At 42.0% G+C, this 16,423-nt stretch overlaps 1 protein-coding gene across 7 annotated transcripts in view; it reads right to left on the reverse strand.

Annotated features, from left to right (window-relative positions):
- TASOR2 (transcription activation suppressor family member 2) overlaps positions 1-16,423 on the reverse strand; it is a 79,714-nt gene that overhangs the window by 14,327 nt on the left and 48,964 nt on the right. For all 7 annotated transcript variants that reach the window (XM_053572947.1, XM_053572946.1, XM_053572945.1 and 4 more), the window contains 3 exons: positions 12,475-12,717; positions 8,117-8,987; positions 5,662-6,076 (listed from right to left, as the gene is read on the reverse strand). In XM_053572947.1, the coding sequence (XP_053428922.1) occupies positions 5,662-6,076; positions 8,117-8,987; positions 12,475-12,717 (1,529 nt within the window). The remainder of the gene's footprint in view (positions 1-5,661; positions 6,077-8,116; positions 8,988-12,474; positions 12,718-16,423) is intronic.

The following is a 16,423-nucleotide window of genomic DNA, read 5'->3' on the forward strand; positions in this document are numbered from 1 at the left end:
ACCTCATAAACAAGTTGTTTTGTTTTAAAGCCTCAAGCACGGTCTAGTCCAAAATGTTGTAAAATAGACTAGTTATGTAACTGACCACACCTCTTCAAGGATGGGAATGTGCTCACAGACTGCCTGCCATGTTATGAAGCACACAGGCTGGAAGTTAGGACCTGTGTTTCATATCTCTGCATAGAAACATTTCTGTAGGACAACGCTAACTGGAGCAGCAGGAGAAGGCTAAGATGTCAGAATGTTAAGAGAACAAAGCATTTTAGTTTCACTGATGAATTTTTTTTTTTTTGAGAGAGAACCTCACTTAGTTGCCGTTGGTAGAATGTCATGGTGTCCTAGGTCAAAGCAACCTCCAACTCTTGGGCTCAAGCGATTCTCTTGCTTCAGCCTCCTGAGTAGCTGGGACTATAGGCGCCTCCCACACCACCCAGCTATTTTTAGAGATGAGGTCTCACTCTGGCTCAACCTGGTCTGGAACCTGTGAGCTCAAGCAATCCACCTACCTTGGCCTCCTAGAGTGCTAGGATTATAGGTGTGAGCCACCTGGCCTGGCCTGATGAGTCCTGAGAATGTTCCTGAGGTCATCCCAAACAGGCCATGGCAGGTAATATGGAGTCTTGGTGAAATGCAATTTGTGACACTTTTTTTTTTTGAGACGGAGCCTCAAGCCATCACCGTGGGTAGAGTGCCATAGCATCACAGCTCACAGCAACCTCCAACTCCTAGGCTTAAACGATTCTCCTGCCTCCACCTCCCAAGTAGCTGGGACTACAGGTGCCTGCCACAAAACCTGGCTATTTTTTGATTGCAGCCATCATTGTTGTTTGGTGGGCTAGGGCTGGATCTGAACCTGCCAGCTCAGGTGTATGAGCCAATTTGTGACAATATTGATATAGGATGACCGCCCAAAGGGCTGTAACAACTGGTCAGCATATGGAGGTGGTCACCATAAGGAAGCAGACCTACTGTACTAATAAATACACACTTTACTGTCTTGTACAGCTTTTATTATAGGGTATCATACGAAATCACACGTGATCAACACACAGTAAAGTATACAGACAGTATTATACAAAACCAATATTTACTATTTTTTCATGGTTTAATCATTCATTCTCAAAAAAAGAGCCAATCTCGGTCTGTTCCTTATTCTTACTGTAAGTGTTAAGTGGAGAAAGCATTCTCAACACTGGCTACACCACTCAGCACAGCCGGGCATTTGTCCACAGCCAATGACTTCAACTACATTAGCAGATCCGAAAGATCCCTCTTTTGGAATCTCTATAATTTCTGTGTTATCCCCACTTGCATCTGCATTAGCTGCTTCCTGCACTTTTGCACTGGTTTGTACTTAGGTCAGTATTAACTGGAAAACTGCTCTGGGTCAGGTTCATTACAGGTCACCTCCTCCTCATCCATTGCAACAAAACCTTCAAACTCCATTCCTTGAATGTTGCCATGCAGATGGACTGTCTGATAGGCCTACAATATAGTGCTCTTGAGTTGTGACAAATTCAACTTTCTTGAAACACTTCTATCCTTTTTGGCTAAACTTTACTCCAAAAGCAGAACTGATCCAGGGAACGGCACCCAGAGTGTTAAGTGATACAGTGGATGATGTTGCTTCCACAGGTGGACCACAGGTTCGTGTTTTAGCAATGTATGACTCACTGCAGGAGCTGAGCTTGGTAATGCATTTTACTTTATTTAGAGAGAGTTTCACTCTGTTGCCTTGGGTGGAGTGCCATGGTATCACAGCTCACAGCAACCTCAAACTTCTGGGTTAAAGTGATCCTCTTGCCCCAGCCTCCCAAGTAGTTGGGACTATAGGTGCTGCCACGATGCCTGACTAGTTTTTCTATTTTTAGTAAAGATGAGGTCTCACTCCTGCTCAGGCTGGTCTTGAACTCCTGAGCTCAGGTAATCCACCTGTCTCAGTCTCCCAGAGTGTTAAGATTATAAGCATGAGTCACTGCACCCGGCCAGTAGTACATTTTAAATGATTTGACGTTGCCTTAAGTCAAGAGGTTGGGTTTTTGAGGTGGTATCTGGAGGCAGAAATTTCAGTGTTCCATTTGTGAGATGATTCACTTGTGGCTGGCCAGGACAGTTGCCTACTGGCAGTAGACCATTTGTTCTTCATTTCTTGGTTGATACCACTCCCCACTCCTCAGATAGAGTACCCATCACCTGTGTGCACTTGTTTGATCTCTGAAGTGATGGGGAGGTTTGGGGGCTCAGGTTCTTGAATGGTCCTGGCTTTGCCAATCCACTAATCAACAAAGGCTTTGGTTTTTCTCCAGTTGAGCGAGCACAAAGCTGAACTGTGAAATGTTCTTTGCAAAGTCTTCTCCTCTTATATTTGTTACCCTTCATGACGAGGTTCCTGTCAGGCATTACCTGGAAAAAGAGTCCACCCCGATCAGCAATACAGATGTCATCTTTGAAGCCTCTGGTGGAGTCTGGGAACTTAGTGATGAACTCTCCACAAGGACTCCTAGAACTGCACTGATTCACCAGACAGGATTTTCTGAGAGATTTTGTGTTGCAGTGTAAATTACTGAAGTCAACCACTTGATGCTTAGAAATCTGCCACCCCAAATTCCTGTGCGCATTTCTGGGCAATTTTTTTTTGAGACAGAGTCTCACTATGTCACCCTCAGTAGAGTGCTGTGATGTCACAGCTCATGGCAATCTCAAACTCTTGGGCTTAAGTGATTTTTTTTGCCTCAGCCTCCCAAGTAGCTGGGACTACAGGTGCCTGCCACAACACCCAGCTATTTTTTTTTTTTTTGGTTGCAGTTGTCACTGTTGTTTTAGCTGGCCGGGGTTGGGTTCAAACCTGCTGGCCTCAGTGTATGTGGCTAGCGTCTTACCCACTGAGCTAAGGGAGCCACCCCGGGCAACTTTTTGTATCATCAGCCTGGAGATCCAGACATTAACTGCCCTCATTTGTTTGAACCAGCTTAATGTGGCTTCACTGACATCACTGAGGGAAATTTTCCTCCTTTTCCTCTGTAGTCTCTGCTTTCCTCCCCGTTTCTCTCCAAGTACTCACCTTTACATTTTTGGATGTTGCTAACTGTGGTCTTGCTAACATCAAAATTTTCTGCCATCTTTATTTGGCTGCAGCTTTCCAGAAAATGTAGAAGATCAACATTTTCCTTCAATGTCAGCTTTCTGAGTTACAGGCATGAGCCACTTCCCCTGGCCTAGAAATATTTTCTACTCTAGGCAAAGTATAATGTTTCTAAAATATGACCTAGTCACGGTGCCTGTAGCTCAGTGGCTAGGGTGCCAGCCACATACAACGGAGCTGGCGGATTCGAATCCAGCCCAGGCCTGCCAGGCAACAATGACAACTACAACAACAATATGGTTACATATTTCCACAGCAAAAATACTTCAAAAGAAACTAAGTAGTAACTGAAATCTGCCTGGTTTTTCCTGATAATTGCCTGACTCCTTTTTTTTTTTTTTTTTTTGAGATAAGAGTCTTGGTAGAGTGCCATGCCATCACAGCTCACAGCAACCTCAAACTCTTGGGCACCTGTAGTCCTAACTACTTGGGAAGCTAAGGCAAGAGAATTGCTTAAGCCTAAGAGTCGGAGGTTGCTGTGAGCAGTGACACCAAGGCACTCCACTGAGGGCAACAAAAAAATAAAAATAAAAAATAAAATACAGTCTAATTGTTTTAAAGTGATGGCTTGGTTAAGCACATGGCTACAAGAACACACTCACATTTGTTTCTAGAGCCTGTCATGCTGGGGTCCTGTGGAAGACCCCCATGTCTAATATTTATTGTGACCCCCACTTGTGGAGAAGGGCAGAGTCCAAGATGATGGAAAACTACAGGTACACATTAGTAGAGACTGTTAGAAATCATTAATTTTAATATTCTACTTTGTACTTATTTATATTCTATTTCCTTTGTCAAAGGTCATTTTGAAATAAGTACCAATGATAGTTAATTACATTATTTCCACAGCAAAAATACTTCAAAAGAAACTAAGTAGTAATCAAAATCTACCTGATTTTTCCCGAGAATTGCCTGAGTCCTTTTTTTTTTTTGAGATAAGAGTCTTGGCAGAGTGCCGTACCATCACAACTCACAGCAACCTCAAACTCTTGGGCTCAAGTGATTCTCTTGCCTTAGCCTCTTGAGTAGCTGGGACCATAGGTGCCCGCCAGAACACTCAGGTATTTTTAGAGGCAATGGTCTTGCTCTTGCTCAGGCTAGTCTCGAACCTGTGAGCTCAGGCAATCAACCTGCCTTGGCCTCCCAGGGTGCTGGGATTATAGGTGTGAGAACTGCCTGAGTTAATGTGAGTGAAAGGCCTCGTGTACCCATCATCTGGCATACAGTGTCTAGCTAACTTTGATGACAATGATCAACTGAAGATATTCAAGGATCCTATGAGGCCCATCCATGGACCTCCCAGTCCTCAGTGATCCTAGGTGCAGACACTGTTTACTCAGAAGTAAAACATCACAGGTCCTGCTCAAACACATGCAAAATTATTTTAGAATAAATCTAGGCTGAAAGGTTAAAAAGGCAGTTATTTTATCACTTCCTTTCACTAAGAATTTTGTTATAACTGATTTGCTCTAGTTAAAATCTGTAGCTGTGTACAGTGGCTCATGTCTATAATCCTAGCACTTGGGAGGCTAATATGTGACAATAGTTGAGGCCAAGAGTCCAAGACCAGCATGGGCAATAAACGCAGGGAGACCCAGTCTCCACACAAAATAAAATGACTAGCTGGGTGTGGTAGCAGGTGCCTGTAGTTCAGCTACTCTGGAGGCTGAAGCAGAAGGATCACTTTAACCCAGGAGCTTGAGGTTGTTGTGAGCTGCGATCACCCCACTGCTCTCTAGATCTGCCAAGAGATCCTGTATCCCAAATAAAGGAGGGGTGGGGGGATTTGAATGATCTGACCTTGCTGAATATCAGCTATGAACAATGGAACAAAACAAAGTTAATTGTCCTTATTTACGAATAGTTGTCTGTTATCTGCACTGGCTGTTCTCTCAGGTCTAGCATCTTACTGTTCCAAGATTTGTCTTCAAACACAATTTCCAGTTTACTTTAAGGTTTATGAAAGCATGTCTAATATTTATTGTGACCATATTTAATCCTTAAATAATATTCTAAGTAGGCATAATGTGTTATTAGTCACATCTTTAAAAAAGTTAAGAAAATAAGCTCAGAGAGAACAAGTAATTTGCCCCAAATTATTAAATAAGTGATATATAATTCTCAAGGCTCTGAGATCACCCAGGTCCTGTGATGTCCTTCTACTCCCACTTTTCTAATCAGGACAGCAGATTGACTCTAGCTGCTGACAACTTGAGGACTCTTTATGAAAACTACATTTTTGGCATTATAATCCTTTACATATTTGGAGAATCCACTTTCCTAGAATAAAACAATGCCTTGTTTTGAATGATTTTTTTTTTTTAATTTATTGTTGGGGATTCATTGAGGATACAAGAAACCAGGTTATACTGATTGCATTTGTTAGGTAAAGACCCTCTTACAATGGTGTCTTGCCCCCAAAAGGTGTGGCATATACCAGTGAATGATTTATAATACATATAAAGATGAAAATTTCTTCTAAAATAATGCCAACATTCATAGTACTCAGCCTTACTTACCTCATTACTGTAAGAACAGAGGAAACTTTGGCCTTCTGGGGTATCTGGATGATACTCTTCCTGTTGATTATGCATGGAGAATTCCAAGCCCCTGGGAGAGGTTGGTTTAATAAGAGGAAGCAAGCAGCGAGGGTCAGGGAAGGACACTTCGGGAGCAGGACCCTGGGAGGCTTCGTTAGTATCCGACAGAGGGTCTGCAGAACCTCTTTCCATGTTGGGGACATCCTCCACTTCACTGAGCTCACCAGATTCTAACATGCTATTTATAGACACATACTTTGCAGGGTTGCTGTGCTCCACCACCTTCCGGGATGACCGTATGATTTTGTTCTGATCGCTGTAGAACAGAGCTACCCACATATGAAGTAAAAGCTTCACTTCTTCCACACTGTCAGGCAAACTGGTGTTCCAGGGACTGAGATTTTGCCGAAAGAACACACAAAAATCATTGAAAATGGTTATTTATCTACCACAAGCAAGTGCCTCCATTACTAACGTTAGGTTTTGTATTCATTTGTATTAAAAAAAAAAAAAATCACAGATCTTAAACAGTGAATGTGTGTTAATACAAAGTTGATCTAATACATAACGGTAAGTCTAACCTACTCATTTCACAGGAAGGAACGAGAATCAGAACACTTAAGTGACTCTTTAAAATCACAAAACCTATATGGTAGAACCATGACCTCTCCTGTTTTTTACCACACAAACTCTCCCTGGACAAAGCATAATAAATGAACAACGCTTTAAGCAACTACCAAATCTTCATTTCCTCGTTTTGCTAAGTTGGACTCATTCATTTCTTTTCCATTTTTGTGTATCTTTTCCAATAGCTGAGAAAATCTGAAGATTAAAACATCTCTCTGGGCAACTCAACAGAACCATACTATTTTCAGATTAAAGTTCTAGAAAATATCCTGCAACTGTAGGGGAGATAAAAAATGTTTGACCATTTGACAGGCAAATACATAGTAGACAGATGGAATGGGCTAAACTGGGAGGCCACAGAGCTAGGTGACAGTTAAACAGTATTCATGTTAATGAGATGGCCCTCTGAGCACATGGAATCAGAGTGTGTAAACTTGCACCACTACTAACAGTGACAGGTACCATTTATTACCCATTCATAACCATTCAAGACCCCAATACACCTAACCACCTCAGGAGGGAGCTATTACTAAACCCCCACCTTCAGACACTGGCCATAGACTGTTATCCTCCCTTGACATCACCCGGAAATTTGTGAAGAATTTCACCCCAAACAACCTGCATCAGATTCTGAGGTTCAGTGAGATCCCAGATGAGCCGTACATACGCTGTAGATTGAGATGAACTGTCTGGAAGGGTGTAACTTGCCCTAGCTCACCAGAGGGAATAAAATGGCTTCCTAGAATCAGAGCCTACACCACCAACTGCTGTTATTACCTCGGTCACTTCTGAAGGAAGATTCATAGAACAAGCAGCTGCTCACTCCTATCATCTGACCAATTCACCAAACTATAAGTAATTTTTAAAATGGTTCTTCTACAGTTCAGTCTTAGTACTATTTCTAAATAAATCGCACACTATTTTACTTTATCTAGATCTCACCTAAAAAATTTTTTTTTTTTTTGGTAGAGACAGAGTCTCACTTTATGGCCCTCGGTAGAGTGCCGTGGCCTCACACAGCTCACAGCAACCTCCAACTCCTGGGCTTAAGCGATTCTCTTGCCTCAGCCTCCTCACCTAAAAATTTTAATTAAAAGGCCACAAGGGCTTATGAAGCATTACAAAACGGAAAGCCCCCCCACCCCCTTTTTTGAGATTGAGTTTCATTTTGTCGCCCTCGGTAGAGCGCTGTGTTGTCATAGCTCACAGCAACCTCAAACTCTTGGGCGCAAGTGATTCTCTTGCCTCAGCCTCCTAAGTAGCTGGGACTACAGGCACCCGCCACAACGCCCAGCTAAGGCTAAAGTTATCTTTAAAAAGTTTTCTATGTAATCACACAGTGGCAAAACCAGCTTGTCACTCTTAATCATCAGTAAACATGTTTGCTTGATATTATTACCCAACTATAGGTTTTAAACACACTTCCTTTTCCTTCCCTGAGATTGACACAGACGCAAGTTTCCCCATCTCACTACGTCGATCTCAAAAGTTCCTCCATCTGGGGCGGTGCCTATGGCTCAGTGGCCAGGGCACTGGCCCCATATACTGAGGATGGTGGGTTCAAACCTGGCCCTGGCCAAACTGCAACAAAAAAATAGCCGGGCGGTGTGGCGGGCGCCTGAGTCCCAGCTACTCAGGAGGCTGAGGCAAGGGAATCGCCTAAGCCCAGGAGTTGGAGGTTGCTGTGAGCTGTGTGAGGCCACGGCACTCTACCACTCTACTGAGGGCCATAAGGTGAAACTCCATCTCTATGGGGGAGTGGGGAGGAGTTCCTCCATCCATTTCAACAAGTGTCAGTCATACTTACCCATGTAATGCTCTTAGTACAGTTTTTTCTAGGGGGTTGTTGGTGTATTTACTATCTAAACTGAATGCATATTCTGTTTCACATTTGAAAGTGATCTTGTAGGATCCATCACAGCTAAACACAGTGTGAGAGCAAAGAAAGCCTTTCAGGCTGGAGGACAGCAGGTGGCTCCTGTGGTGCACCAGGATGTCTACAGGAAGCTTCTGCAGCGGGGAGGTGGTCTGCTGGTGCCGGAAGGGCAAGACTTTTCCCACCGGGGTTCTGGCTTCAGGACCTTTTCTCCCACTCCTGGTAAAGGCAATGCCTGCGACTGCTCTCTGGTATCGATGTTTCCTTGAATGATGTGCAAGAAACAGAGCATATGAGTGCTCCACACAGATGAAAAAGCTCTGGCTTGCATATGAAGGCTCTAGTGTTCCCTCAGTGAGTGCTGACTGTGCCTCGGTAAGGGCCTGACCACAAGGACCTAAGTTCTCTTCACCCTGGCTAATAGTGAAGTCTGGCCCAGAATTATTATCAGGGGATTGTTTAGGTGATACTCCACCTTGTGGATTTTGAACTTCTTTATGATATTCATGGTCAGATGTACCTTGTGGAGAATTTTCTTTAACGAGCAAAACGTCATTTTGTGGCAATTCAGAGGAGCAGAGGTTTCTAGGTTCAGATGCTGGTGTAGAAGAGGTAGCAGAGCTTAATGCCAGGTCGGCTAACATATTTAGGGCCTGGGAGGCATAGTTGACGATGGAGTTTTCAGGGAGATCTCTGTGGGCCACTGTGGAACTCTGTGGCTGAACTGTGTTTATGCTAATACCATCTTCTTGACAAGCTGGTGACATTTCTGACTGAGGCTGTAAAGCAGTTTCTCCTTTGGCTTTAGTATAAAAGAAGAAAGAAAAAAGATATATATAATGTTTGTTTTTCAAAGGATTCAGTCTCTACCATACTACTATGCCTCAGTGAAAATTAATGATAAAATCAACATATTCAAGAAAAATTTATGTTACAAAGATTACTAAAGCTTTACTATCAGACTAACGTCTTTCCCAACCTCAGATCTATTATGACTGACTGGAGGAGGGGCAGGTGTAAAGACATAGACATATAAGAAATCACCCTGTAAAAATGTACACACTGAACTCAACATAAGATGTACACTCAGCTCAAGAAACATACAGGTAGAAAGAATAAGAAAAAATGAGAGTCTTGCCCTTGGGGGGCTTACAATCTGGGGAATGTAGAAGCTTCCAGCATGTATTAGAGTCTGCTAACATACTTTCTCAGAAACCATTTCCCTTAACAAGTGTTTAAAGGAACCACTTAAGTTGAAACGATTTTAACTATATTTATCTTTATTAGATGTAACATGAATAAAAAATTAGAAAAGTCGTAAAATTCAGAATCATCAATTTCATCACCTTTTTCCAAAACAGCAAAACTACTAATAATTTTCCTTTCATTCAATAATCAAACTTCTCCACTTTTCCTTCATCAGCAAGTTTACATTCTCTAGTGCTTTGCTTAGGGCTTTTCAGGACATTCATTAATCCTTCCTAAATGCTATCCTTTTGAAGGATAAAATAAACAACTATACTCAGGCAGTGATTCCCTGTTGCAGCTAGGTGGACGAACAGAAAAGCCAGCTGTGTTCCTCTTTATAATCTATAATCCATAGCAGAGGTTTGAGATGAATTAACCACCTGCTAGCAAAGGCCAATGACTAATACATTTAAAGAGAAGAAAATGCTGCTCTGTGATGTCGACAATTAAAATGAGAAGGCAATGAAGGTACGCCCACCTTCATTTAGGCATACTGATAACTTTGACTTCAAATATTCAAAAGCAAACCATGTAATCCAAATGTGTATACCCTCATAATATTTGGGGAAAAAAATAATAAAATAGTAAAAACCAAGCAGGCTAGGTGGAAGACAGGAACTCAAAGTAGAGAACTGTCTGGTTAGCCCCAAAGGTTTATTGGAAATGCGAAATTTATTTTATGACCTGGTATGTTTGACTCTGGTTTCCTCCTTCCTGCATTAATATTATGGCCTCTATATACTTAACCTATGTCTTATACAGAATATCACAAGTAAAACCTAATATAAAGAATATTGTATTGAAGTCCAGAAAAATGGCACAGTTTAACAGATATGTATGCCCTCATGTAAATCACTTACTGACTTGTTACAAGCTCTCAATCAAAAATATGAATCCAACCATAAATCTGCTTAAGACATATAAAGAAGAAAAGACAACGCCAAAGGAATTGTATTAAAAATATAAAAAGTTCAGTGAACAAAAAAACTATCAAAAACTATATCAAAACTTTAAAAAGGACAGAAAATCATTAGGTTCAGAAACCAAATGATTGTTTGACTTTAAAATTATTTGATTCTGACAATCAAAACTCAAAATAAGTGATTTCATACTGAGGCCAACGTGGCTATGTTCCACCTGCCTTCTTAAATTCTGATATTTGAAGGATAAAAACAAAACAGGTTAGAAAAAAGACTGTCTAAATGCAGTAATCTTAAAATTTTAACTTGGAACGTAGTTGCACAACATGTAGTAGCCTATTTTTGAACACATACTTTGAAAACATTTAATCTGGAAGAATCACTTTTCTTTCCCTAAGTGCAAACTTCCTCCCACTAGTTGATTTGTCAGTGAGTTTTTGAGAGCCAATTCCATACAAAGAATTCAAGTGACAGTGTTGAGAACATGACATTATGTGCCTGTTCTGATAATGTTTACAAACGAATTAGAAAGACAGAACCAGGACATATCAAGTGATTAGAAAACAGCAGAAATTTAGGGCGGCTCCTGTGGCTCAAGGAGTAGGGTGCCGGCCCCATATAGCGGGGGTGGCAGGTTCAAGCCCTGCCAAAACTGCAAAAAAAAAAAAACAGTACAAATTTAATTCTGTAACATTCTCAAACCCAAAAGAGAGAGACTGGTGAGGGTCAGACAGTAAGACAGTTAGTTACTAGAACCTGGCCGGCCACGAGGGTGCACATGGGTAGCCCAGTCTGACGGGAGTGGGCTAAGTCCACACAGTGAAGTCCCTTGAGAGATAAGTGAAAGAGTTAAATTGGGTACGGAAGCCAGAAGTGTAGCACTACAAGTGTTTGACTGACATGATGAGCTGTAAAAAGATCTTCAGTCATAAAAAAATATTAAAGAAGCTTAAAAAAAATCCAAGCTCATCTATAATTCCACCATCCCAACAAAAACAATAGTTTCTCTGAATTCTCACTATCTGAGACATTAAAAGTCTAGTAATAACAGATTAGGGAGAAAATAGCATCAGGGAAATCAGAGAGAATACTGACGGCAATATGAAGGCAGTGTCTCTGCCAAACAAGGTAACAAGCACACTGTAACAGGACTCAACACCAAAGACCAAGTGTCACAGACTTCACGGTTTGGAATAAGAATTACACCACGCACAGTAAAGATAAGAAGGAAAACAGATCCAGAGGGGAGCTGGTGCATGCTCAGACGCACAGAGGTGAAATCTGAGGTGATACCACACTTCTAAAAGAGGTTATGGCTAGCAATTGAAAATACAGACTGAACACTCAGCTGTGTGCTCTGCAACTAGAGTTTTTATTATTCACATAAGTTAGAAAAGTGAAACTACTTTAAAAATTGAATGCCATTTCAAACCAAATTCAGGATTATTGACAATTAAGAACAATCTATTTGTAATTTTCCTTAGATAAGCTCATAACTTTCCACTTTCTATAACTGATTATGACCCAGAAAGATACTGCCAGATACTACTTGCTTGTGCTCCTAGTCATAAATAGTCATTTATATTTTAGCTCTTAGAAATAATCCAATTCCTTCTCAGGCTTTATGCAAATTAAAAAGTAGGCTCGGGCGGCGCCTGTGGCTCAGTGAGTAGGGCGCTGGCCCCATATGCCGAGGGTGGTGGGTTCAAACCCAGCCCCGGCCAAACTGCAACAAAAAAATAGCCGGGCCTTGTGGCGGGCGCCTGTAGACCCAGCTGCGCGGGAGGCTGAGGCAAGAGAATCGCGTAAGCCAAAGAGTTAGAGGTTGCTGTGAGCCGTGTGACGCCACGTTACTCTACCGAGGGTGGTACAGTGAGACTCTGTCTCTACAAAAAAAAATAAATAAATAAAAAGTAGGCTCAACTTTGCACCATGCTGATTTATTCACGATAGGAAATTGAGTTACTTATCCTTGTTAGTACTTGAACTAACTGAACTAAAGAATACAGAAAAAACTACTGGTAGATTTCAACTGCTTGTATATTACTTCAATACACTATCTTGCATACTTTATTGGATCTGTCCTGTGGTGTTTAAGTTTATAGGAAGAATGGTTCTTACCAGGCTGTGGCTGCTTTCTGATTTTGAGATTCTGACTGCCTTTCACTGTATTTACCCTCTGTTTTTGTGGAGATTTCTTCACAGGTGGCTTAGCCCTTGGAATAGTTTGGACTGGAGATTTCTCTCGTTTCTTTGCCCTTTTAGTATTCGTTGCCACAGGAACATCTTCAGAAATAGGAGCATCTTGGTTTTTCCTATCCAATTTGGTTTTCTGTACAAACTGTGCACTCAGCACTTCCGCACCTTATATAGAAAACACACCATTTTTTAGGGGTAGAGGCCCAGACACCTAGCAGCAAAGCCTTCCCCTTTCTTTCGTTTTAAAAGAACAAGAACAGTTTAAGAGTTTGAACAGTTTAAGGGGTAAAGAGGGTAAGTTTAGTAACGGGGAATAAAGTTTCAAGGAATTTCATTAACAGATTTTATCAATCCAAGTCTTAAAAGTTCTCACATAAATACAATGTTAACTTGCTAAATGTCTGTCTATATCCCCAGCAGGTGAAGAAGAAAACAGATGGGGCTCCGCACCCAGAGCTCGGTGGGTGCCAGCCATATGCATCGGGACTGGTGGGTTCAAACCCGGCCCAGGCCTGCTTAACAGCAGGGACAACAACAACAACAAAAAGCCGAGCGTTGTGATGGGCGCCTATAGTCACAGCTACTAGGCTGAGGCAAGAGAATCCTTTAAGCCCCAGAGTTTGAGGTTGCTGGGCACTGTGATGCCATGGCACTCTACTAAGAGCAATGTACTGAGACTCGGTTTTGGGGGTGGTGGTGGTAAGCCAGGTAATAACTTTATAAAAAGGCACACCTTAATTAAAAAAAAAAACAAAAACGTCATAACCTTTCCTGACTGATGTGGCTGGCAGGACGGCATATGCGAGTTCACAGGCCCAGTGGAGAAAGAATTTTATACAGGTAAAACCTGTCTTCACTGCGACAAAGGCACGTCACAGCGTTATTCTGCTACTCGTAAACACCATCTGAAGAACAATCTTTTAAAAGGCAATGAAGTCTGCACCTGGTTCTATTTCTAACAAAATGCTATCTTACACAAAACTGTCCCTCTCACAGAGCTCTCGGCTGCACTCTCACATGGAGTCCCCCAACAGCTGCAGGGCGAACACACTGCCTGCGTTTCCATCTTAGAAGTTAAAAAAAAATTAATAAATGCCCACTTGAAAACTTTAATCTCACTGTTTTTCATAATTTCAGTTCCCACCAAAAAATTTAGCCCCCCAAATATAATCACACATACAGATGGTTGACAAATATTTTAAAATTATATAGAGAACATTATTTCTCATTGAGGACCCTATACATGATATTGGACAGTTTAAGAAACTGGTGTTAGTGAAATGTAGAGGGAAAGAAAGAGAGCCATTTCATTTCATTTTGGGGGAGAGGGTTAGAGAAAGGAGCGGTTTTTTAAAAGGTTTTGAGAAACTCTTAATGTTACTCATTCCTCTGGGTCTAATTATTTCCCTCTCCACTAAATTTACAAGCACTAAAGCAGCATAATCTGTAAAAGATAAGACTTTTCATTCCACTCCAGTTATACATTCCAAACTCTTCAGCATAAGGAAAGAAAAATGAACAGTTTAAGAAACTGGCAGGATGGCAAATGCGAGTTGGGTAGTGCTGTGGCTCAGTGGTAGGGCGCCAGCCCCACGTACCAAAGGTGGTGGGTTTGAGGCCAGCCCCGGCCAAACTTTAACAGAAAAAATAGCCGGGCATTGTGGCGGGCACCTGTGGTCCCAGCTACTCAGGAGGCTGAGGCAAGAGAATTGCCGGGGCAAGAGCTGGAGGTTGCTGTGAGCTGTGAGGCCACGGCACTCTACTTAGGGCCACAAAGTGAGACTCTGTCTCTAAAGCAAAAAAAAAAAAAAAAAAAGAAAAAGAAAAACGCAAATCAAGCAAGAACTGAATGAAAAAGAAAAAAGATTAGACAATTAAAATTGGGGCAGTAGTGAATTTTCTAACATTTTTTACATAAACAGGAGAGGAAGATCTCTCAAAACCTAGGTCCTGGGAGAAAAGGAAAAGAAGAGCAATTAAACAAGGTGGCCCAGTGGGGGTTGTTCTGTTTATATGTAACACTCAAAAGCATGTTTCCTGGCTTGGCGCCCACCCCTAGCACACCAGTTACTGGCGCCAGCCACATACACTAAGGGTGGTGGGTTCAAATCCGGCGGGGGCAGCTAAACCACAATGACAACTATAACAACAACAACAAAAATAGCCAGGTGTTGTTGTGGGCGCCTGTGGTCCCAGCTACTTGGGAGGCTGAGGCAAGAGAATCACTTAAGTCCAGGAGTTTGAGGTTGCTGTGACCTGTGACACACAGCACTCTACCGAGGGCAACATAGTGAGACTCTGTCTAAAAAAAAAAGAAAGAAAGAAAAGAAAAAAGGCCTGTTTCCTAAACTGTTGTGTAATAATCTACTATTAGGATGCAAAATAAGTTCAGCATGTCATACAGCCAGAATTCTTTCTTAAATTCAGCAGAAAAGAATTAAAATGATGAGATTGTATTACACATAAACAATTTAAAAAAAATTTTAAATGTCAGTCATGTATGAATTTTTGGGTACTGGACTATAATATCAAACATATCTTACAGTAGATATAATAAGAAACATCAGAGAAAACATGACACCATGTGCTGAATCACAGATTCTTTTGGTTCACACAAAACAGGAAGGAACTCAGTGCGGCTAGCCTGGAGCATATTTACAAAGAGGCGACTGTAAGTCAGATTCAGGGCTTCACACTGCCACACTTCCCACTATCCTCCTAATACTCCCACCCCACACACCAGTTCTGAGATCACGAAGAGCCAGAAACCATACTTGTTAAGCCACAGGGTAAAACCTTAATTGTTTGAATGCTGAGGATCACCATATCCTAGGTGTTTCTTCTTTAGACATCAACATTTTCAAATTTAAAACATTACAGACATGGTCGGCAAACTTGTTCTGTGAAGGGCCAGAGAGTACATACTTTGAGGTTTGAAGGCCACATTCTCTCCCCCTGCTGCTCAGCTCTGCCAATGCACAGCAGCCAGAGATGACATGGTAACGACTGAGTGGCCCCCTCAGCCATGGTGTGCTGACCACAATGCCCGGCTAGTATTTCTACTTTTAGTAGAGATGGGGTCTAGTTCTCACTCAGGCTGGTCTTGAACTCCTGAGCTCAAGTGATCCTCTGGCTTCAGCCTCCCAGAGTGCTGGGATTACCAGTATAAGCCACTGCACCAGCCTGTGAGTGGGACTTTCCAGGTTTCCCATACCACTGCATATTCCGCTTCAGTCTGTCAGAGGACCCAGGTGATCATTTAAAAAACTCTGACACACATACAGTACTAGAAACTCTGCCCTAGACTGCTTTAGATTTAAAGGCCCAGGCATTTCCTCCCCTTCTGTAAGTGTTCACCTTTTACTATTGGTGTGCCTGATTTTACTAAGTCTTCCCCTCCACCCCCAAGAGGTCTCAAGCTGTCACCCTGGGTAGAGTGCTGTGGTGTCATAGCTCACAGCAACCTCCAACTCAGGCTCAAGCAAGTCTCTTGCCTCAGTTTTTCTATTTTTAGTAGAGATGGGGGTCTCACTTTTGCTCAGGCTGGTCTTGAACTTGTGAGCTCAAGCAATCCACCTGCCTCAGCCTCCTAGAGTGCTAGGATTATAGGTGTGAGCCACCGCACCTGGCTCTGATTTTAGTAAGTTGTCTTCTCCCACCTCCATTTGTCAGAGGACAGCACAGAAACTAGACATCCATTTTTCTTACAATGGAATGTGAACACATGAGTTTTACCCTGTGGCTTAACAAGTATGGTTTCTGGCTCTTTGTGATCTCTTACTTCTGCCTCTGAGTCAAGGTTTTACAAGTGGAACATGCACTTTTGGTGGGCAGGTGTTTGAGTATCTTAGTCTCCTATTTCTTGGTTTCC

Source organism: Nycticebus coucang, chromosome 20 (genome assembly GCF_027406575.1).
Source record: "Nycticebus coucang isolate mNycCou1 chromosome 20, mNycCou1.pri, whole genome shotgun sequence".
Taxonomy (NCBI): Eukaryota; Metazoa; Chordata; class Mammalia; order Primates; family Lorisidae; genus Nycticebus; species Nycticebus coucang.